Source organism: Nasonia vitripennis, chromosome 3 (genome assembly GCF_009193385.2).
Source record: "Nasonia vitripennis strain AsymCx chromosome 3, Nvit_psr_1.1, whole genome shotgun sequence".
Taxonomy (NCBI): domain Eukaryota; kingdom Metazoa; phylum Arthropoda; class Insecta; order Hymenoptera; family Pteromalidae; genus Nasonia; species Nasonia vitripennis.
In genome coordinates, this window is record NC_045759.1 from 24,676,313 (window position 1) to 24,698,646 (window position 22,334).

General features: G+C 50.3%; 3 protein-coding genes and 1 long non-coding RNA gene across 37 annotated transcripts; 3 read left to right on the forward strand and 1 right to left on the reverse strand.

Moving 5' to 3' along the window:
* The first annotated feature begins 24 nt into the window (after positions 1-24).
* On the forward strand, positions 25-8,680 carry LOC100122958 (ral GTPase-activating protein subunit beta). 13 transcript variants are annotated; one of them, XM_031927622.2, is made up of 25 exons: positions 25-144; positions 227-413; positions 485-638; positions 768-1,188; positions 1,418-1,444; positions 1,536-1,750; positions 1,824-2,007; positions 2,077-2,337; positions 2,877-3,098; positions 3,362-3,463; positions 3,604-3,744; positions 3,819-4,066; positions 4,150-4,380; positions 4,465-4,615; positions 4,682-4,792; positions 5,255-5,359; positions 5,660-5,800; positions 5,886-5,900; positions 5,995-6,329; positions 6,413-6,825; positions 6,919-7,345; positions 7,416-7,737; positions 7,812-8,069; positions 8,153-8,402; positions 8,480-8,680. In XM_031927622.2, the coding sequence occupies exons 3-25, from the start codon at positions 603-605 to the stop codon at positions 8,595-8,597; spliced, it is 4,734 nt and encodes a 1,577-aa protein (XP_031783482.1). In that variant the 5' UTR covers positions 25-144; positions 227-413; positions 485-602; the 3' UTR covers positions 8,598-8,680. The 13 variants fall into 13 exon arrangements, with proteins under 13 accessions (XP_031783482.1, XP_031783483.1, XP_032454300.1 ...); XM_031927623.2 differs by having other exon boundaries at positions 227-371; positions 441-638; XM_032598409.1 differs by having other exon boundaries at positions 227-331.
* On the reverse strand, positions 8,443-9,803 carry LOC116416957. Its single transcript, XR_004227262.1, has 2 exons — positions 9,104-9,803; positions 8,443-8,913 (listed from the first exon to the last, which is right to left on the reverse strand). It is a non-coding gene; the product is annotated as an uncharacterized LOC116416957 (long non-coding RNA).
* A 246-nt stretch (positions 9,804-10,049) lies between these two features.
* On the forward strand, positions 10,050-13,430 carry LOC100463145 (muscle-specific protein 20). Of its 15 annotated transcripts, none has more exons than XM_031927646.1 (9): positions 10,069-10,438; positions 10,514-10,639; positions 10,721-10,857; positions 10,924-11,185; positions 11,258-11,350; positions 11,458-11,548; positions 11,630-11,778; positions 11,831-11,963; positions 12,048-12,147. In XM_031927646.1, the coding sequence occupies exons 1-9, from the start codon at positions 10,271-10,273 to the stop codon at positions 12,128-12,130; spliced, it is 1,242 nt and encodes a 413-aa protein (XP_031783506.1). In that variant the 5' UTR covers positions 10,069-10,270; the 3' UTR covers positions 12,131-12,147. The 15 variants fall into 15 exon arrangements, with proteins under 15 accessions (XP_032454322.1, XP_032454324.1, XP_031783506.1 ...); XM_032598428.1 differs by having other exon boundaries at positions 10,072-10,438; positions 11,630-11,766; XM_031927647.1 differs by having other exon boundaries at positions 10,076-10,438; positions 10,721-10,838; positions 11,630-11,766.
* Positions 13,431-15,333: 1,903 nt separating this feature from the next.
* Positions 15,334-22,305, forward strand: LOC100122977 (muscle LIM protein). 8 transcript variants are annotated; one of them, XR_004344685.1, is made up of 9 exons: positions 16,079-16,253; positions 16,583-16,725; positions 16,819-16,981; positions 18,972-19,101; positions 20,009-20,105; positions 20,193-20,277; positions 20,426-20,999; positions 21,089-21,409; positions 21,485-21,936. XR_004344685.1 is itself a non-coding variant. In NM_001159997.1 (9 exons), exons 2-9 carry the CDS (start codon positions 16,611-16,613, stop codon positions 21,759-21,761), a joined length of 1,485 nt encoding a protein of 494 aa, NP_001153469.1. In that variant the 5' UTR covers positions 16,090-16,253; positions 16,583-16,610; the 3' UTR covers positions 21,762-22,303. The 8 variants fall into 8 exon arrangements, 4 of the variants coding, with proteins under 4 accessions (XP_031783056.1, NP_001153469.1, NP_001153470.1 ...); NM_001159997.1 differs by having other exon boundaries at positions 16,090-16,253; positions 20,703-20,999; positions 21,485-22,303; XR_004344687.1 differs by lacking the exons at positions 20,009-20,105; positions 20,193-20,277 and adding an exon at positions 19,496-19,592 and having other exon boundaries at positions 15,334-16,253; positions 20,703-20,999; positions 21,485-22,305.
* The last annotated feature ends 29 nt before the right edge of the window (positions 22,306-22,334 follow it).

Below are 22,334 nucleotides of genomic sequence, written 5' to 3' on the forward strand. Positions count from 1 at the left end.
GTGCTGTGTGAGACACAGTGTGTGACTCTATATAACGCAGGTGTATACACTATACAGTCGAGGCGCCAACAAACATATGATTTTGATAATAAGTACACAATGGATGCAGCGCTCAAGTATGACAGCTGTACCTAATTTAGGAGTGTATGATACTCTCTTCTCTCGAGTGATATTTGTAGAAAAATTATTACATTTTTTATACCATACTATTCTATTCATATTCTAGATGCAATCACAAATTCACAAAGAGGCGTTTCAAGCGGGGAACGAGTGGACCGTGGACCTACTTGAATAATAATATTATCATGTCATGACTATATGGTATAAGCAAGTATGGGGTTCGGGCCTAATGATAGTAAACAGTAGGATAGGTACGCGACAGTTAAGCCTTTGGATTTTTTTGATATGAAGAAGTGGGAATCACTGAAATATTTTTGTAGGTAATTGTGTATCGTGCGTGACAGTGGGTCGTCTGTTCTTGCAGGTCTGCATCAGGACTGTTACAATAGGTGCACAACGTAGCGTAAGCAAAGTGTCTGCACACTTGGATTATGGTTGGGAGCAGTAGAGCGGCGCTGCACAGTTAATTCAGATGTTAATCTATGAATTTTGGAGTCTTCAATCGCGTTAATCTTAAGGTAATTGTTTTATTGCAAGAGCAAGCGCCTAGATCTTCTCAGCGTTGGCTCGCTGCATTTATCAGCAGCAGAAGCTGCTGGTGAGGTTATGCTTGGTACATTGCTCAATCTCGGCTTTTGATATTGCAGGACTTGGGAGACAACATGTACTCAGAGTGGGCATCTCTGAGTATACTGATCCAGCAAGGGTCAGAGGACAGTCAAAGTGTTCTTGAAAAATTTGCTCCTGGCGTTGGCAGAGAGGTGACGCTTTCAATAGTACGTCAACTAGCCACAAATCTAGGAATCGCTCAAGCTGCTGAACCAAGTCCCTTGAATACAGATAAGGAAGTTCGATGGTGTATGGAAGTAATCTGCTTTGGACTCTCATTACCTCTGACTGAGCACGACACCGTCAGAGATTGTGTCAATGTGTACTGCGAGTGGCTTTCTGCATTGTACACTTCACCCAAAATTTCTGTGCCTAAACCTATAGCCGATGATCCCAACTACTATGCGAGAAAAATCATTGGTCACTTCCACAATCTTTTTGTACCTAGGAAAGGAGAAGGTAACTAGACTGTAATTAATTATAAATGTTTTGTTAAAGTTTGTAACTATAAAATATGAAAAAAACGGGATTTTTTCTCGTTGTCTCGATTGACATTCCTAATATGTCAACACGTTTTATAATTTTACTCCAATTTTTGTGATTAACGGTAGTTTTGTTCACTCTTACTAACAAACCTTCTATAATGCACGAGTAAAACAAATGTAAACATCCTTCTTTTTTTTCCTAGTCTGGCCATTTTTATACCAGGATTTGGGTAACACTTTCAACACTTGCTTGCACGTGAATGTAGCATAATTATGCTTTCAATAGTATTTTCTATTTACTACTTTTTTAATACACTTTAGGAGCTGATACAATCAACAAACAAGCAGTATTATGTCACAGAGTATTAAGAACATTACAGCAAGTTGCTAGGATATCTGCAAACTTAGAAAGAGAAACATGGGAAAGTTTGTTATTGTTTTTAATTGGCATTAATGATGCTCTCCTGGCACCACCAGCAATAAGAGAAGACACTGGCGAGCAATTATGTGAGCGAGTATTGGGAGTGCTGTTGGAGGTATTAAAGGACTCGATATTAAATTTAATAATTTATTTAAAATTTTCACTCATAAAATAATTTACTTATCTAGGTTTGGTTAGTAGCATGCGAGCGAAATTTCCCATCTCCACCCTTGTGGAGGACTCTACGCGAATCCTGTCTTCGTTGGCGCCATCGATTATCTTTGATAGAACAATGGAATCGAGTTTGCTTGGCTCTTACAGCACGACTTTTACATATTATGTACGGGCCAATGTTTCCAGAGTTAAAAATTAGTGAGTTTCACGCAAGCGTTTCGTAAATTGTTCGTAGAACATGCTTCTGTATAGTAAAATATTTCTCAGGTGAAGAAGATTCTCAATTGGTATCCAGTACAATGTCCAACGAAGCTGTTGCGCAGGCATGGTATAGGCTTTTACGTACAATTGGAGACCCCGTCGATTTGTGCCGTCCAGCCGTCATTTCGCAGACGCAGGCGTTCCTAAGATACGCCATTGCCAGTCCTAATGTTGTTGATCCCTGTCAACATCCATGTTTACAACAATTACCCTACATATTTCTTAAAGCAATAAAGGGTATTGCCGGACAGGTCGACGCGTTTTTAGGTATACATGACAATTTGACTTGAGAAAATCTAGTTGGCACACTACACTAAATTGTACACCATTGTATACTGTATACTACTGTGACTACTCTATCTCTATGAAGAGCACGGGCATGTAGCTTTAACTTTTCAAATGATCACATGATTGACTTGTAATGTGTACATGCATATATTATCATTCTAACATGTCTTGCTTAACATAAAATGAAACAAGTAACAATTAATTACACGTTAAAGAGGAAAAAACAGGAAGAAAAATTCATAGCATTATTGTGAAGCTTGTTTATCAAATATTGTAATTTTGAAAATAATTAATTCGATTCTGTGAGATTTCAATTTTGAACTTGACGAGTAAAATACAAATTCATTGGGTTACGAGTGTCTCGAACCTCTGTTAAACTATCAAACATGTATGCACAAGCAATTACGCGCTCTTTAGAAAATTTGCGAAATAAAGCCAAATTGAAACAAGTAGCCAAATTGCACAACGCGAGTGCGGTGACGGTGGTGGTGGCAGCGTGAACAAGCCGTGTTTTGCAGGTATCGCACAGGCCTGCTGCTGGGAGGAGTGTTGCGTGACGAGTCTGGGAATCAGCGGCGGTGGAGGCAGTTCTAGTATTGGCCTCACCGCTAGTACCGTTGGCTTGACGAGCATCAGCGGTGACAGAATCATGAAGGATCAACCACATCCTTCACCTACACCTCCCACGCAGCGCAGGCTTGCCAAGAGCTTCAGTGTGACGCCCTCCGCTGTCACTAAGGGTACATACAGCTCTGGCTGAGATTGTGTTGCTTGAAGAGAAACGATAATTCGACTGTCCTTAACTCCTACTCTAAAACTTGCACGTCTTTGTTTTCTTTTTCGTTTTTCTCATTGCACTGCCATGTTTTTACTTTTAGAGCATAGTATTTTTTGTTTTTATGACTAAGATGTGTCAATTTGTATTTATGTTTGACGATGACATGATTGGTGGAAGAAAATGATGAATAATGCATGGTTTAATAGAAGATGATTTCTTCAACAGGAATACCTAAGGCATCTCTAATAGGACTAACAACTAGCAGAGTTACCAGTACACCGCTGATGAGTACCAATTCTGGTCCGTCATCTACTTCCAGCACAACTTGTGAGTTACTTACCTTCGTTGGATAATGATTACATGAATTTCATTAGTATATTGCGTGCACCAAGGGCGCAAAGTAGGCCTCATTAGACTAGACCGAGTGAGGAGTTTGCTGTAATAATTTATCACTTTTTTTACTTCAGCTATGGTATCATTAAATCAAGATGCTAGACCACCTTTAGCATCAGGACGGCCAAAGTGCAATAGTATACTTCATCTGTTTGGTGAGTGGCTTTTTGAAGCTGCATTTATAGGTACCGACGGCTGGTCGCAAAATCTACCACGTGAGTAGCACACGTCGAACGCAAGATTAAAACATCCTTGCATTCGAACATTAACACCTAGTATATGATTTTAGAACCAAATAATGCCCCTAAACGTCCATCTTCAGTACTCGTTGATGGTCCCAGTTCTCTACAAGAAAATATTGGAGAAGTTCCACCTTCTCTCAGCATAGACCGTTACGAATCTGGAAGAGCAGAAGCCATGGGTACTCTTTGTAGAATATTTTGCGCCAAAAAGACTGGAGAGGAAATTTTACCAGCTTATTTGGCCAGGTTTTATCAAGCGATGAACCATGGTCTCAAAGTTAACAGGTTTTCCGATGTAAACCACAACACTTGAATTATTTTCATTTGATGTTTTATATGTAAAAAGGTTCAAACAAATGGACAACTAATTGATTGTAGGTGAGAGAATGCGGCGAAACTCTGGCGAGTATTTTATCCAACTCGGCAGATCTTTTTCGGCTTGATTTGGATGGCGTACAGGTTTTAGTACCAGCAGTACTTTCTGCTTTGGAAGTTGTGCTTCCAGAAAAAGATTTAAGACTTAAATCGAACGCGGTTTCAAAAGTAGAATTACGAAGATCTTCCATCCATTTGTTACTGTCCATGTTATCACTACCGTTACATTTCCAGGTACGCAATTGCAAAAGCAAATTTTCTCATTTTAAATGTTATGAATTTGTACGTTTTGAATTAATGAAAAATATTCCCGTTCAGAATCTTCAAATCAAAGAAATACCAACTGCTTCTTTGATCAACCATGAAAAGATTCCTATTACGTTTGCACAGTTGAAACCAAAATTGATGAACTTGTTGATAAATGCTTTGCAAGTGGAAGTTGATCCACAAAATACTCATATGCTTTTAGGTAATAATAGTGCGACGAGTTGAAATGCTTTAAAACTGTTATTTCTATGAACCTTATATTCTGTAGGTGGCTTGTTATTGAGTGTGCAAGATTCAGCAGCGGCTGAAGAAGCAGAGCAAGTTACACAACCTGATAGTACAATTTCGAATGAGTCGACCACTAATTTACTTTCATCTGGTAATTTATGCATTGTAATTTGATCTAACTTTTTCAAATTTTAATTCATCTTATTTATTTTGCTGATTCATTATTTTATCATTTTCTGGATTTAAAGCTTGATTGAGCTGCATCATTTGTTTTGTATTTTGTATTATAATGCATTACGTTCGAATATGCCTGAGCTTTATTTTGTAATGTCTATGAAAATGTAAAGTCTTGCATCAATATTAGGGCTATCACTGACATAAATATGCAGAGCGAACGACAAAGAAATTATATTTTATTTGGAGTGTATGCCTCCGTCACCTCTTTTTAAATATGAAAATCTCAAGCTAATTCAAATTTGATTGTACGCACACTGATTTGTTTTGCATTGGGTTTGCGTCTGATTTTTGTTGTTTTTTTTTCTCGATTTGTTCCTTCATATTGCGCATTCTCTTCATTATGCTATTGGGCTACGTAAAAACGATCACTCGGTAGTCTGCACCAGCGATACGACCAGTCAGATAAGCATTTCCAGTGACCTGCGCTCTCTAGGCGATGCATCCGATATTGCTATGCTCCAAGAAGAAAGCATTTCCTTCGGTAAATATTTCGCACATGTTTTTTATTTAGCTGTTTTCTGTGTAGGTATATACGCTTCTTTCATTTTTCACGCCGGTTTGCGAACTTACATATATTTTAACATATGCTTACGATCGCTTTGTTGTATAACGTTCTCTTGTTTTGTGCGCATTAAGCATTGAAAAATGAATGGTATCAACAACAATAATAACTATTTGCCATTCGGGCGATTATAAAGTACCATTTCTTCTAGTTTTTCATCTCGTATGATTCATGACTATGAATTTATCATCGGTAAACACGTATACAACAATGTTGCAGATTCGGCACATGCACTATTTGTGCGGGCAACGTACTTGGTTTGCCATCGGCTGATATCGTCTTGGAAAACGGATTTGAATATTTCACTGGCGGCTCTCGAGATGCTCTCCGGGTTGGCGAGGACGCGTATTCGCGAAACAGGTAAGGCGGCTGAAATTAACTATGTAGGCTCTGTGTGCGGGGCGCGAATGTTTAACTTGTGTTATCCGTGTGTCTATACATGCAGCCAGGAAGCTTACAGGTTAGCCTTGTTGACGATAATTGTTCTAAAACCTTTGTTTCATATTTGATTCTTTGCTTGTTGCATTGATGTATTATATGATTCTACCCTGTAGATGCCCTGGAGTGTAAGAGAGCAGTGAAGTGGCTGTGTGACTATATAGCTTATCAATGTTGGCGACCGCCGCCAGCACATTCCAAAGATCTTCATTCGTCCATCGTTGCTGCCTTTGCTTGTTTAACCACTTGGTTGACTGCTCATCCCCAACTTTTGCAAGACAAGGAGTGCTTGGCCACAGTTTTAGAGGTGGTGGAGTTGGGTGTTTCTGGTTCAAAATCAGTCGGCAAACCTGGCGAGCCGATTAAAATGAAGGATGAAAAGGAGCTAAAGCCGGCATCGATGCGCGTAAGAGACGCAGCCGATGCTTTGCTAACAATTATTCTTGAACAGGTGAGTGTTTCGCGACAAGTCTACGAGAAAAATCTTGAGTCTGTTCAATCGTTAAAATCCAACGTGACTGCCGACAACTGCAGGTTGGCTACTTCCCGAGTGTGTGCGGTGCCGAATCTCTGTCCTCTCTCCTCGACGAGGTTTCTCTGCTGCGCCACTGTAATAGTTGGCCTGGCGGACGACAAGTTCCCCGAGAGACGGCCGTCGAGCGATTCCGCTACTTTGTCGCAGATAACGCAACCATGCTGGCACTTTTGGAAGAGCCTCTGGGCAACGACCAAGACCCTCAGCCAACCGTCACGGTGTTGATTCGCGGGCCTTTTGGTCGTCATGCTTGGACAATGCAGCTGAGACATCTGCCTCGACATCGATCGATTGTACGAAGTTCTAATACGAACCCGGGCAGACCGTTACCTCTGCAAGAAACACAACCTCCAACAGACTACAAACCCAGATTCTTCCCGGACAACGTGGATAAAATACCTCATTGCAAAGTGTAAGAATCAACTTTGTTAAATTGAAGGTTTCCGCTAACGATTTGCGCAAGCAATTTATTAATTTCAATAATTAAATTTTGTTTACTTCGTAGAGACGAATCGATTCCAAGTTTGGAAGCTGTAATGAACGAGAACGACTTGGTAAAGAATGAGCATCAGATGTTGCACCAATTGCTCGACTATGCAATTGGCAGTGAAGCGAAGTCCAACGAGGAAAACGCAAACCGTGTTGCCTCCGCCAAGATGAACGAATGTTCGCCACCCAAGATATGCCACGAATTTCAGACTGCTCGATTATTTCTCAGTCATTTCGGCTTTTTGAATCTCGAATCTAATGCGGCAAATAACGACCTCAGCAGCGCCGGTAGTGAAGGTCTAACTGCCCTCGATCCAACCATAGCTGGTTTCGCAAATGATCTTGAGAGTCTGGATCATATCAGTGCTAGAACGTGCGATACGGTTCACATTTTTTACGTGAAATCTGGACAGTCAACACCTGAAGCAATACTTGCGAACGTGGTGAGTTGCGCATTATTTTTATACGCTCTAATATGCTTTACGAACGATTGGATAATTTGCGTGTTTCAAGTTAAACGAGAGCAACGTATCGTCAAATTTCTTGGAATTTCTAAACTCGTTGGGCTGGCAAGTCTCAGTCACGTCGCATGCAGGATGGACTGGTCACGTTCAGACTTCGTGGCGTTCGACCTCGACTTCCTCTGTATCTGCAAACGCTCATGTTGTTCAACCAGCGGACGAGGAGGAACACGGCGGTGCTCTGTACAACGGCAGCAGGCACGTGCTCTATTGGGCGGATGTCAGTTCGGAGGTGGCATTTGTTGTACCGACTTGGGCAGCAAACGTGACAACGTCGGAAACGGCCGACAACAACTTTAGCGAGCCCGCTAATGGCAAGTATATGCTTTATTAGAGTTTACATAAAGGCAATCACTGAATATTCGTATTGAATTTCACGTCGAAATAGTTTGGTTTGAGAGGTGCGTCAGTACAAGTGCTGCTCAGGCGTTCTCGAATTCGCATGCAGTTACCGGACAAACTCGCGCAATGTCATTGGATCTGGAAAAACAGTCAGCCAATATGGCTTCGTCAGCGGCGGCGGCGCCGATAGAGCCAATAAAACCCAGTAGGAGGGCTACCAAGCATTCGTTCCCGGCGCAGACAGATACGAAAATTATGGTGGTGTGGTTGGAGAGTCTGGAGGACTACGCACAATTTCCAATCGGTAATTAATGCTGGGTCATTTTTTTTTTTTTTTCACAAGCTTACCTGAGTTGTAATACTTGAATTGTTTTTACGTATCTCAAGCGGGACTATTGCCCCACACGCACACGGGCTTGGATCACTCACGTACGGTGCAGGCGTGTGACGTTCATGTGATCTACTTACAAGCTCTCGCTAGCGGACTCATGCGGATAAAGTTACAAGGCCCGACCTCAAGAATGAATTTAGCGACACCGTTAATCGATGGGATGGTCGTTTCGAGAAGAGCTTTGGGCCCTTTGGTTCGCCAAACTGCGCTCAACATTGGTCGGAGGAAACGTCTAGATAATGATAGGTAATAGGAGGTTCAGATGCAAAAAATACAGTAAAAAATATACATACATAAAAATCAATGTATTTTTTTACTTGCAGTTATCATCCGCCGCACGTTCGAAGACGGCTAAGAATCCAGGATATGGTTCAAAAGTACAAGCGCAATTTACAGCAACCCGAACTTTTGACTCTGTTATTTAATAGCACTCAAATGTAAAATGATGTACATTTATATATAACAAACTGTGATGTACAATTCGTTTTATAATAAATTTACAAAAACTTGTTTTTGAAAAAAAACTTGTGTGAATAAATCGTTAAAAGTAATACAATAGAATGAACTTGGCGCATTGTAAACATAACGAGTGGTACAATGTGAAGTTAACGAGGCTACATACACGCTGCTTGGTAGTTGAAAAATCACGTTCGAGTCGAGGCATGCAATGAAAGTTACGTTCATATCCTCGCGAAATGAAATGCTATCTTTGGAAGAAGAGTTGCATCCCGTCAGCAGTTTATAGCACCCAGATTTTCTGGAAAGCAAGATATTTCTTTGGGTTTACAAGTGAAGCTTGTGAATAATGCTCAAGATGTGAGTTAAAAATGGCCGATTTAATATTTATTTTTATTGATAGTATTCTAGATATATATTTTAATATGTAGAGGAAAGGCCGTTCGATCAAACACGAGGACATAATCGTTGATTATTTTAATGCCACTTACTTTGAACAAGATAGATTTGATATTTCTATTATCTACCGACTCTGTCAATGCAACGAGGATTAGGGTAGACGTCATTCACGAGCTTCCATCTGAAATTTTTGTAAGGGGTGATATTTCAAAATATTTAAAAACGAGCGCGATTCTTTTCACTAAGTCTATTGCTTATATTCAAGTTAAAAATGAAAGTATGGGGACGTGCTTTTGGTCAATACCAAGTTCCAACCGGTATATCAATGGACATAAATATATGTGATGGCGAATTAAAAAAATATTAGAAACTATTAGCGCTACTGCTTCTCTCGATTTGTGATTTTCTTTTTTTCTTGACTTCCGGGTGTGTATGAAATTGAAGATTTTTCTCCGGATATAAGTGGATTGCCATTATACGCGCTACCAGGATTTCATGTCTTAGTCGACATCGAAGTTTATTCAACTAACATCAGTCTTATGAAGATGAAATCTTTTACGCACATTTTTTGAACATCAGTACAGTATATGTTCATCATATGCATATTAATGTCGAGAAAGAAGTTTGGGAAGATCGATGAATTGCGCTTTCGTTGAAAAAACAATAATCATTTGTTATGATTGTTGTAAAATGTTGTCGCGTTAAAAATTATTCCGAAGCCTACCGGACTACGTATAATATACATCTAGGCAAGGTTTAGCATGATTGCTTTGATAAATAAATAAATACTAGTAGTTGTTTGAGGCACGCTTTATAGACAGGAAGGGGAAGAGGAGAGAACAGTTGTCAGAGCAGAAGAATATAAATGCCTTAAAACGGTTATGCAGATCGTTTTGCGCGTTGGGATAGTTAAACGCATTTTAATAATTGCGCATGAAATATGCAAGAAGACGCGCGCGGAGAGGGTTAGTAGTATGTAGCGCAGGGGTTTCCGGTAATAAAAGTCAACATTAATAGTCAATGGAGAGTTGTCACTCAAAGCCCTTCCCTCCTCTATAATCTCGGCTGTAATCAGATTCATATCTATATCCGCGCGCAGAGAGTCAGAAGCGGTATCCGGTCTGCGCCGAGAGCTGACAATGATTCTCATTAAATTCTCGCGCGGATAAGTGTATTTTCAAATGAAAGCGCACTGGTGAACGCACGTAGAGTACCTATTTATAATAATAGTTGTAGGGAGATAGAGACAGCAGCGCGCAATGGGCAAGTGGCGCGAGTCGAAGAGCGAGTTTTACGAGGATCGGCTGTTTGTAATAAATAAGAAATTTCTGCAGATACTCGGACGCTGGCCGTATCAAGCCAAGCGTTCCCGGATCTTTCTTCTCAGTCTGTATTTCGTTGGGATTTTAACGGTCGTCGTGGCAGAGGTAGGTACGCATCGTCAGGCTAATTGCTCGAGGCAGGAATGTAAAGTTGTAAATGTACGTTTGCGCTCGCTGCAGCTGATACACTTTGTACGAGTGATACGGATAAAGGATATTCCAAAAATAATCGATTGCCTGCCGGCGCTGATCTTCACCTATGGCGCGATGGTCATGATATTCAACAGCATGATAAAGTTCGCCGAGGTAAGCATAAGCGCAGCGAATCTCCTCTCTCGGGAATGCGCATTGTGTAAGAGCCTTGTGTGGTGTGCTATTTGCCGGAAGATGCGGCAAATACTCGGGAAAATCGAGGAGAACTGGCTGAGCGCGAGGGACGCCGAGGAGTACGCGCTGCTGAAGGAGTTCGCGGAGGAGGGCAGATTCCTGATAATCGGCTACACGCGTAATGCACGAATTTACGAGTATAAAATCATGCGCTATTCCGAGGAATGATGGATGACGTATATGGGAGGAGTGGGAGTTTTCAGTGTGCATAATCGGCTCCCTGGCGACGTATTCCCTGGAGCCGCTGGTGCCGCAGATTTTAGACAAGCTTTCGCCGCTCAACGAGTCCCGGCCGATCAAGACCTTCCTCGAAGTCGAGTACCTGGTGGACCACAGGAGGTACTACACGGCCATTTACCTGCACAACATGCAGGCGGCCTGCTGGGTCATCTTGACCGTGCTCGCGATCGACGCTTACTTCGTCATGATCGTCCAGCACGCTTGCAGCATGTTCGCCGTGCTGGGGTAGGTGTAGGGGCGATCGTTAGACTCCGGCGCGCGGAATTTCGTGAATTATGCGGATTATGTGGATTTCAGGCTGAGAATCGGGAAAATCGGCTCGGGCTCGCCGGAGAGGATCGCGAGCGGGCGAATCATCGAGTGCCTCAAGTTGCACAAGAGCTGCATCGAGTGAGTGGATCGCGCGCGCGGTGATTTTTAAGGGGCGCAGGCTATAGTATAACAATGTTATACATGCAGTAGTGTAGATATGCATAACGTGTTATCGGCTGTTGCAGGTTCGCCGGGCTGATCGAGTCTTCGTTCACGGCCTCGCTGTTGCTGCAGCTCTTTCTCAACATGGTCGTGATAAGCGTGACGGGCGTGCAGGTCGGTCTCGACTCACTCTCTCACTCTCGAATTAATAATGGCACGCGCGAGCGGCTATAATCGCGAACTCGCGTGCTCCAGACCATAAACCGCAGGGAGCAGCCCGGGGAGATGCTCAAGTTCTCGCTGAGCAGCCTGTCGGTGATGACGCGGCTCTTCTACATCTCGTGGCCCGGCCAGAAGATGATCGACCACAGCCTCCGCGTGCGAGAGCTAGTGTAATGAGAGAGGTACGTGGCGCGCACGATCCGGCCCCGATGTAACGCTCCGCGTCCGTCGCAGGTGCAGCGTCGCTTGGTACGAGCTGCCGGCGGGCTCGAGGAGGCTTCTGCTGCTGATGCTGCTCAGGAGCTCGAGGGCTTGCCACATCACGGCCGGCGGCATGTTCCCCATGAATTTCGAGACTTACTGCAGGGTGAGCTTTCGAGGCTTTATAAAAATAACTTGGCCGTCCATCTCTCTCTCTCTCTCTCTCTCGCTCTCCCCCGCTCTGTTCCAGCTCATGCAGACTTCGATGTCCTACTTTACCATGATTCTGTCGACGCAGTGAATTTCCCATCGATGTATGCCAATAAAGTTTAGCTCTTTGCGATAGTCAAGCGAGGCAGTTTCTCTATAGTCGTGTATAGACAGGGGGTGCAGCGTAAGTACGTAGATATAGCTCCGAATTGATCTCTCGAACCTTCATCGGCGCGCGGCGGCGAGTCAGCGTATCCGATAATATTAGACTATCCACGATCCACATTTTCCTTCCCCCCTATTCGCGCGAGCCGCGACCGCCAAGGCTGCGCGCGTGCGGACCTGTTGGCCGTTGTGCGCGGAGCGGATAGCGGCTCTATAAAGCCAGCCGGCCGATCGGCGCCGGCACCACTTTGCTCCTCGGCAGCCGCAAACCCGCTACTCGCAGACGCACCGCCCCGACATGGCCCTCGAACGTCAAGTCCACGCCAAGGTAAGCGCGCTCCTTGTCATCATTGCTGAGCATCAGCTGATCCGCGTTCGCGGCCGCAGATCCTGGCGAAGCGCGACCCGGAGCAGGAGCGCGAGGCCCAGGAGTGGATCGAGAGCATCATCGGCAACAAGTTCCCCGCCGGCCTGCCGATCGAGGACGTCCTCAAGGACGGCGTCGTGCTCTGCGAGCTCATGAACAAGATCAAGCCCGGCTCCATCAACAAGGTCAACACCTCCGGCGGCGAGTTCAAGATGATGGAGAACATCAACAAGTACGCAACTACGGTGTGCGCCCTACTAGTGCGCAGTCGGGAATAAACGCGAATTTGCCGATTGCAGGTTCCAGAAGGCCCTCAAGGAGTACGGAGTCAGCGACGTCGACGTCTTCCAGACCGTCGACCTGTGGGAGAAGAAGAACATCGCCCAAGTCGTGACGACCCTCTTCGCCCTCGGTCGCGAGGTAACTGCCAACTATATTATATGCATATATACATACATGTATATGGCTCGCGAGTCGGTCTCGCGCGGCTGACGCGACTGCCGAGCTAAGGCAATAACGCGATGCTTTTGCCCCGCAGACCTACAGGCACCCCGAGTTCCAGGGCCCCAACCTCGGCCCCAAGCCCGCCGACGAGTGCAAGCGCGACTTCTCGGAGGAGCAGCTCAAGGCTGGCCAGACGGTGATCGGCCTGCAGGCCGGCTCCAACAAGGGAGCCACGCAGGCCGGCCAGAACATGGGCGCCTCCCGCAAAATCCTCCTCGGAAAGTGAAAGGGGCGCATCCTACACTCTCACTTTTCATGTATATATACTCCTATACGATTTATACTGCGTACGCTCTATGATACTTGTTTGATCTACTTTTGTAATGGAATATAATATAGACGCATCGTATATATATATATATGTGCGTGTGTGTTTGTGTATATATATATATGTGTACATTTATTATCGAACGGCGTTGCTTCCTTGAACCACTTGGCCGGAGAGAGCGAGAGGAAAGAGAGGCCCTCGCGGGGGCCTCCAGCGGCGCGCCGATTCGATCGATTGCGGCGTCGTTGATTCTGGCGCCGCTCCAGCGGCCACTCGTTCCGCCCGATTCCGCGCGCCTATTCTTGGCCGCGAGTGTTACGACGACGCGGAAAGCTTAAGCTCCGCGCTCCCTCTCCCTCCAGCGCCGAACTCGGGCTGATTTCCGAGACGATTTTGGTCATGGCGCGTAGCGAGCCGGAATCCATCGAACGCTTGTTTGCTTTCTACGCTCGAGCGTACCGAAATAGCGGGCTCTCGACGCCTGCCTTTCACGTACAGTCTACGGAGTCATCGGGTCGGCTCGAGTGGAACGAGTCGCGATGCGGTCGGCCCGCGGCCTTTGTACTCGGCTCGTTTGAAAATAAAGAAGAAAATGCGCGGGGCGCTTTCCGTAAACTAGCTGCAGATCACACAGCAGTCTGCCGCCGGTAACAAAGTGCTCTGCGTAACCCTCCCGCAGCAAGCCAGAGCGCATCTCGTCGGCTCTATTCTGCCAAAGCGCAGGCTAGGCTAGGATATCGAATTTCAGCGAGCTCCGAGCGCGCGCACGGCCTTGAAATTTTTCCCACTTTGCGCGGCTGACTCACCAGATGATGCTCCCTCGCGGAGTCGGCCGCTGATTTATTTGGCCGTTGGAAGCTCGCTTGCATAACTCGTGCGCGAGGAGCAACAAAGAAGCGCCGCGCGCTCGCTGAATAATCCAGTAAACCTCGTGCAGCATGCATGTCGGCGAGACTGTATCTTTCCGATATTGGATTAAAAAATCCTGAATTCTTCATCGCTGCCGGCGCGCACTGTCTCTGCGTGTATAAATTAAACGAGCGTGCAGCGGCATATCAATATTCCAAGCTCCGAGAGGGAGCATGGTCTTTTAATAGCGCGGAGGAGAGGGCCTGCAGAAAAGTCTCGACGCCTTCGCGCGATTATTTTGGCCGTTCGATGCCTCGCGGCTCTGTTGCCGAGTCAGCTGCAGCGGCGAGGAGCGCGTACCGGCATCGAATGTTTGCGCGCGCGCGCTGGCCAGCGGCCATCTCGATATGTGAAATTATCGAGGCCGCTCGCGGGAAAAAAAACGGAGAAAAAGCCCGCGGCCGCTATTTCGGGCGGCGCGTTATTCGTAAAAAGCTTCCGCGCCAAAATTAGCCGATAAAGCCTTAACAGCTCGCCGGGCGTATATGATTTCCGCCGAAAATACACCGGCCGACGCTCGAGTTACAGATCTCGCCGCGTATGCTCGATTGCTCGCTGTTTGCGGAACTGCACCGCACCGGGTTAAAAATACGGCCTCGCGCTTTCGTCATTTCGGAAGGAAGGTTATTTTTACCCGCGCGAGCTTGTTTTCGACGCTAGAAAACACTCCGAGACAGCGTCGTCGGCGCGCTGACTCAGAGCCGGGCAGATCGCGACCTGCGCGCGGCAAGTGCACGCGACTTTTCCAGGCTGGCCAAAGTCGGAGCTGCGCGCGCGCGCGCGCGCGGCACAGCGGCTGACTCACCGCGTCTCTACGGCGTCCGCAGCCAGTCGCTGGCTAAATTTGGTCAGCTCCGGCACGGGATTGCGTTACGCGCCTCGGCCACCCTCCGGCGTATTCTCGGCCCGCGGATCGGCGGCCCTGCGCGCGGGGCCCACCGCGAGAGCGCCGCGGCAGAGACCCTGACCCTCGCGATCGCCGCGACTGGCCGATGCGATCAAACGAAAACAAACGAAAGCCGCGCGCACGGCCCGACGCGGGTCAAAGTACGGGGGCAGAGAGGGAGATGCGCTATATTTAAGCCGCCGCCGCCGCCGCAGCGCGCGAGAGGCGGCGAGTCAGCGAGAGAGAGAGAGAGAGAGAGAGAGACGAAGAATGCGGGGTCAATGCGACGCCGCGCGGCGAGCGTCGCCCGTCCTTTTGACTCTGCCGCTTCCGAGAAATTCTCCAGAGGCCCGGGTTGCGCAACCGCGCGGGCCGTTGCCCAAGATTCGAAAATAGCAGCTTATCAGCATAGGCAGGATTTGCCGCGCTGATCCCGAAATACTTACGCCGGCTGGCAGCTAGGGCGCTTGGCGTCGGCTGGAAAATTCACGCGGCCCGCAGCCCCGGAAACGTGCCGCGGGCAGTAAGTATCGGCGCTCCGAGAATAGTCGTTGGAGCGCGCGGGCTATTAATAGCGGATGAGTGTACGCGCGCATCCCAGCCGTATCGGCAGTCATAATTCGTAATCATAATTCGTAATCATAATTCGTCGCCCGCTTTCTTTTTCGGCTCGCTTAATTAATGCTCGAGCGCCGCGCAAACCTTGTATCGCTCGTACGCCCGAGTCAACTCCATTACGCAATACTGCATCTCGTCCTTACCGAATCCTATTTCGGTCCGGCGCGCCTCGGCTCTGGACGGCTGCAGCGCTTCCGCGCTTCCGCGCTTCCGCGCGAGCTCGCGCGCTGCGCCGCTCCGAGGCTCCGCTCGCGGGGAGCGCGCGAGAAAATAGCTCCGCCGACGCGGGCCGCGAGAGATGCAAGTGCCGTGTGCAAAGCTCTGTATGACTAGGCCGGACGCGCCGCGAGCAGCGTCATTCGAAATCCAGTATTAGTGCGCGGTGCTTTGGCGCGAGAGACTTCCCGAGAAGCGTACGACCAGGAGGACAGTGTGCAGCCGAGCGCCAGAGAGCAGTGATCAGCACCGAGCCCCATCTCCGGATCGAGCAGCAGTAGCAGCAGCAGCAGCGCAACGCCCGTCCCTCCGAGTGAGTATGCCTAGGAGCTCGCGAAGGGCGGGTCGGGCCGCGCAGGGGGGTGGCGCAAGCCGCGCAAGCCGCGCAACCCCCGCAGAGCCCGCTCTCGCCCGGAGGGAGGGGCCGTCGCGCGGGGGTGGGGGTGCGGCCGTGGGGGGGTTGCCGCGAAGGCTCGCGCGCCCGCACCCTCAACGCTCGCTGCAGGACCGCGAGGATCTCGCGCAGCGCCGCGCACGGCCCAGCCTGACACGGGCCTGCGGCCGCGTTCTATTCTATATTCGCGCGGGAAAATTGTTTACCTTTCCCAGCTCCTTGCATAAAATGCCTTCTCTCTATTTCAGCGAAAGCGAAAGAAAGAAACGAGACGAAATGCCCTACAAGCCGGTCGAGCAAGCCAAGTGCCCCAAGTGCGGCAAGTCGGTCTACGCCGCGGAGGAGCGCGTAGCCGGAGGACTCAAGTGGCACAAGATGTGCTTCAAATGCGGTGAGCTGCCCTCTTTTAAGTAGCTCTTTGACCGGAGCCCTCTGCAGGCGCGTTACAAGCGCTCCCCGCGCTCGCTCTGTGTTCTCGTTCCAGGTCTCTGCGGCAAGCTGCTCGACTCGACAAACTGCACGGAGCACGACGGCGAGCTCTTCTGCAAAGTCTGCCACGGGCGCAAATTCGGCCCCAAGGGCTACGGCTTCGGCGGTGGCGCCGGCTGCCTCTCCATGGACCAGGGCGATCACCTCAAGAGCCACGAGTGAGTGCCGACTCCCTCGCCCCCTCTCTCCCCTCCCGCCCTCTCTCTCTCTCTCTCTGTCCTGACAGCCCAGCGCACCTAGTCCGACTGCGCGCCCACGGAACCGCTGCTGCGCCGCCCGCGCCGGCACGAGGAGCAGCCGGGGAGGAGGCGAGGCAGCACCGCTCCGCGCGCGATCTCAATCGTCGACTTTTCTCTCTCGCCCTACCTCTTCGTGCTTCTTTATTGAGCCCCTTGTTTTTAATTTTGCTACGAGATACCCGACTGTCCCCGTGGCCCCTTCCCGACCCCTCTCAGCCTCTCCTCCGTACACCCGCACACTGTCGACCGAGAGACCATAGCACACGCACACGCACGTGGAAGCAGAGCAGCGCAGCGCAGCCGGCCGCCGTCGGGTGCGACGCTATGCCAGTCGACATACGACAAGCAGAACCCAATAACCATGTGCACCACGTTGTGGCGAGAGCTTTCGTTTTTCTATATAGTGTTTTACATGGAATTAATTTTACCCGATACTGGCACACCCACGCACGCACGCACACACGCACACACGCACACACACACACACACACACACTCTCTCTCTAGCTATAGGAATATTTGTACCATCTGTAATAAGTGTTACCTTACAAGGAAAAAAAGTATCTCAATTAATAAATAACACTGTGTAAAAAGGTCAAAAAGGCGTTAGCTTTTGATGATTATACTGTCGAAGGACGCTCGGCGCGGAGTCGCGGCTCTCGCGCGCGCGCGCGCGCGACGGCACAGTAATTATAGTATATATATATATATAAGTAAGTATACGCGAGAGAGCAATCGTTAACCGCGTCCGCGCGCGCGACCGAGCGCCGAGCGTTCGGAGAGAGTATCGAGTATGACATGTCATACGTCCCGTACCCGATCATCCCCGCCAGCCCCGCCGAGTTCGAGCCGCACCGGGATCAAGGCCCTGCCGGCCAGTTCGGAAAAAGAAAGAGAACAAATGAAAAAGTGCAGTATAACGAAGTCTCGCTGTCTGTCTGTCTGTCTGTCTGTCTGTCTGCCTGCCTGTCCCTCTGTATATCCGTAGAGAACGACCCGTCTACTCTTCCATCACGAGTCGAATATCGGAATCCGTGTACGCGCTAAAACCTTACTGATGATCATGGTGAGCACCGAGTCCATTTTATTCTCTCTGCTGTACCTCTTTCTCTCTTACTCGCTGCTACTCTTGGATTAACTTTTTTTTTATTTTTTTGTTGGAGCTGTCGCTTCCTGCGCCGAGTGTCCTGCACGCGGGCTTCTTTATCTTTACTTTTATTATTCGACTTCGACCTAACCCTCTAACCCTCTAACCCTCGCTAACCCTCTACAGCCCCGCGCGGTTCTCTCTCTCTCTCTCTCTCTCTCTCTCTCTCTCTCTCACTCTCTTTCTCCTTTCCAGTCACGGCGTACGACGCCTTAGTTTTTGGATTACTCTTTTATTTGGTCTGTCGAGTTGAACAGTGAGTTGTCGTTATAGTTTTGTTTTTTTTCTTTTCTCGTGATCCACGCCGTGGAAGAGACGAGCAGAAGACGAGCAGAGCAACGCGCGCTTCTCTCGGGGCTCTCTACTCCAGCGGGGCTCGGCGGAGGCCAGGTCGCGCGGTCGCGGGGAAGACTAACCCAGTAACCCTCGCTAACCAGTGCGAATAACCAACCGAGCTGTGTTCTAAGCGTTGGCTTGTGTGTTGGCTGCATAAACGGAGCTTGCGCCGCGGGGAGAAAGTACGCGCGCTGCCGGCCAGCCGTAATCGCATCGGGCTGACTGTAATAAGAGAGAAAGAGTCGAGTCGCGCTCTAATGCGATTTCCGCGATGCGCCCGGCTCATCCGCTCACTCGATTATCTCGGCCGATTCTAAGTTTGGCTCTTGGCAGCGCGCGTACTTTCTCCCCGCGATCGAAGCTGGCGAACAGCTCGCAGCGGCGCACACAGTGGCGCAGCCTAACTCTGACTCCCGTGACTTTGCAGGGACGGCTACAGCAGGGCGTCGAACGCGATGATGGAGCCGCGCGCGATCGCCAAGGCACCGGAGGGCGAGGGCTGCCCGCGCTGCGGCGGCTACGTCTACGCTGCCGAGCAGATGCTCGCCAGGGGAAGGGTGAGCAGCTCCTCTCTCTCTCTCTCTCTATCTCTCTCTCTCTATGTTTGCCCACAGGACAGCAGCGCGCCATGCCTCCCGCTTGCCGTGCTGCGTGAGATCTCTTGCTCTCGTTGCGCGGAGCGCGTCGATCGAGCGGTCCGGAATTAGCGAGTTAGTAGGGAAAAAATAAGGACGCGTTGCGCAAGCGGCGGTGCGCGGCTATTCCTGGCCCGGCCGCGCGTTTTTCCGATTTCGAAAGCGCGTTGCGCAGGGAAAGAGGGAAAATTGGCTAAAATTAGGCCGCGACGGGCATGCCAAGCGCTGCGGGTATTTCGACCGGGCAACTCGACACCGCCTCGCTCCGTCGCGGCGGGAGCAAGGGACCCGACTCACTGCTGCTTCTCCTGACTAGGCCTACCATAAACAATGCTTCAAGTGCCGAGTCTGCCAGCGGACCCTGGACTCCAGCTTGCATTGCGACGGTCCCGATCGCGAGATATACTGCCGAGGTACAGCTAGCCAACCTCGGCCGCCTGCTCCCCTGCCCGCTTTTCGTCACTAATCACGCGTCTGCTTTTTTGCGAGCTTTGCCCCCCGCTAATCGATCCCCGCCCGCGGATCGGCCTGCATCGTGTCGATGCGAACGCTATTAGCTCGGCCGAGAGAGCAAACAGCGGCGCTGCTGTCCCGCTCGGCTTTGCTTTCGGGGATTTTCATTGATTATCTATTCACGGGCTATATTTGCAGCGGCGCGAATAGACGAATTTAATTGCGCATTCGTCGCCCGTTTTCCAACAGCCCGTGCATAGACACACACATATACATATATATATATATACAAATACACCCACACACATATATATTGTGATCTATTGAGTGACTAACCCGACGACTCGTTTCCAACTCCGTGCCTCCTGCACGGCAGCAATGGCACAGGGAATGCTTTAAGTGCGGAACCTGCTCCAAGAGGCTAGACTCCGTCAACTGCTGCGAGGGCCCCGACAAGGACATCTACTGCAAAGGTGAGCAAAGTGGGCAAAGTGGGCCGCGGACGAACGGCCGCTCCTCCTCTCTGTAACTCTCTAATGGCTGCCTTGATCCTCCTCCAGTGTGCTACGGAAAGAAGTTCGGCCCCAAGGGCTACGGCTACGGGCAAGGTGGCGGCGCCCTGCAGAGCGACTGCTACGCCAACGGGTGGGTCCTGCATTCCTCTGCGCTCGAGTGCATGCTTCTCGCTTCTTTTTTCAGTTGCTCTCGCAGCGGCTCGCAGCGCTCCGATCTCCTTCTCACCCTCGATGCACCCGCCGAATCTGACATGCGCTTCTTTCTCTCTGCTTGACAGCTTGCTATCCGAAGAAATTCGGCCCGCGAGGCATCGGCCATGCCGGGGCCACGTGGATCGGACTGCAGTGCGACATCGAGGACGACGGGTACGCAGACGCCCCCGCTGCTTCCCCTCCCCGTGCCCTCCTCCCGCACCGCTCCCGCACCGCTAACAATCGCCTGCATGCGGTATCGCGCACGCTTTAACCCAGAGAGGCCCGCAGTGTGCCGCGTTTGCGCTGAGCGTGCTGCAGGTGCCTCACCGGGAGACTAACGCAAGGCCCCTGTGCGAGCAGCGACGCGGCCCCCCGCAGCACGCTGATCGACACCGCGGCCATCATGGCTCCGCCGGGCAAGGGCTGCCCCCGCTGCGGCGGCGTCGTCTTCGCGGCCGAGCAGGTGCTCGCCAAGAGCCGCGAGTGGCACCGGAAGTGCTACAAGTGCCGGGACTGCAGCAAGACCCTCGACTCGATCATCGCCTGCGACGGCCCGGATAAGGACGTCTACTGCAAGACCTGCTACGGCAAGCGCTGGGGCCCCCACGGCTACGGCTTCGCCTGCGGATCCGGCTTCCTGCAGACCGACGGCGTCAGGTGAGTCGGGAGTCCCGTCCCCTGGCTCTCTCTCTCTCTCTCTCTCTCTCTCTCGCCTAGACCCATGACATACGACATACGATCCGCAGCGAGGAGGAGCTCTCGGCGAGCCGGCCGTTCTACAACCCGGACACGACGTCGATCAAGGCGCCCGCGGGCCAGGGCTGTCCGCGCTGCGGCGGCATGGTCTTCGCGGCCGAGCAGCAGCTGGCCAAGGGCACGATGTGGCACAAGAAGTGCTTCAACTGCGCCGAGTGCCACCGGCCCCTCGACTCGATGCTCGCCTGCGACGGCCCCGACAAGGAGATCCACTGCCGCGCCTGCTACGGCAAGCTCTTCGGGCCCAAGGGCTTCGGCTTCGGGCACACGCCGACGCTCGTCTCGACCGACACGGAGCACGCGCCCTCCTAGTGAGTACGATGCGACTCTCATCGCGATAATAATAGCGCAACGATAACGATGCTCTCCCCCTCTCTGGCCCGCAGCATCGACTCCAAGCCGGACCTGGGCCAGAAGCGCAACGACGGGCACGGCTGCTCGCGCTGCGGCTACCCGGTCTACGCGGCCGAGCAGATGATCTCGAAGAACCGCGTCTGGCACAAGAGGTGCTTCAGCTGCGGAGCCTGCCACCGCTCGCTCGACTCGACGAACCTCAACGACGGCCCGGACGGCGACATCTACTGCCGCGGCTGCTACGGCCGGAACTTTGGGCCCCGGGGAGTCGGCTTCGGCGTGGGCGCGGGCACCCTCACGATGGCCTAACGCGCGCAGCGACCGACTCCGCCGAGCTCCGAGACGAAGACGACGCATCCTGGCCGTTCTGCGGGGAGGGGCGGGTGGGGGGGGGGCATCCGCTCCTCTCGCGCGGCCCGCGATGCACGATCGCATGACGAGCGCACGTCGCATCGCTCTTCTTTTATTATAAACGTATACTCAACTTGACGTACTTGTGCTCTCTCACCTACTCTCACTCTGTCTCCCGCCAACCCCTCCCACGTGTACATTATTTTATCGCATCGCTCCTAATCGAGTTTCCCCCCACCTTCCCCCTCACCGCTCGTCACTCGGATGCGCGACCAAGCGCCGAGGCAGTGCCTGCAGGGTGTTGATCGATCCGCGGATCGGTGCTGCTCTCTTACACCGCTCGCGATTCCCTCGGCCTTGCGCAATATCAGACGCCGTCTCGCGCATCGCACTTTTGTAGCCGCCGTACCTGTTGTATACGACACCTCATGTAACCGCGACACACTATACACAAGAATGCGACAACTTCTTTATTTTCAATAAAATGAATATGCCAACTTAAGCAGGAGGCGTTACGTTGCAAGTTGTCCG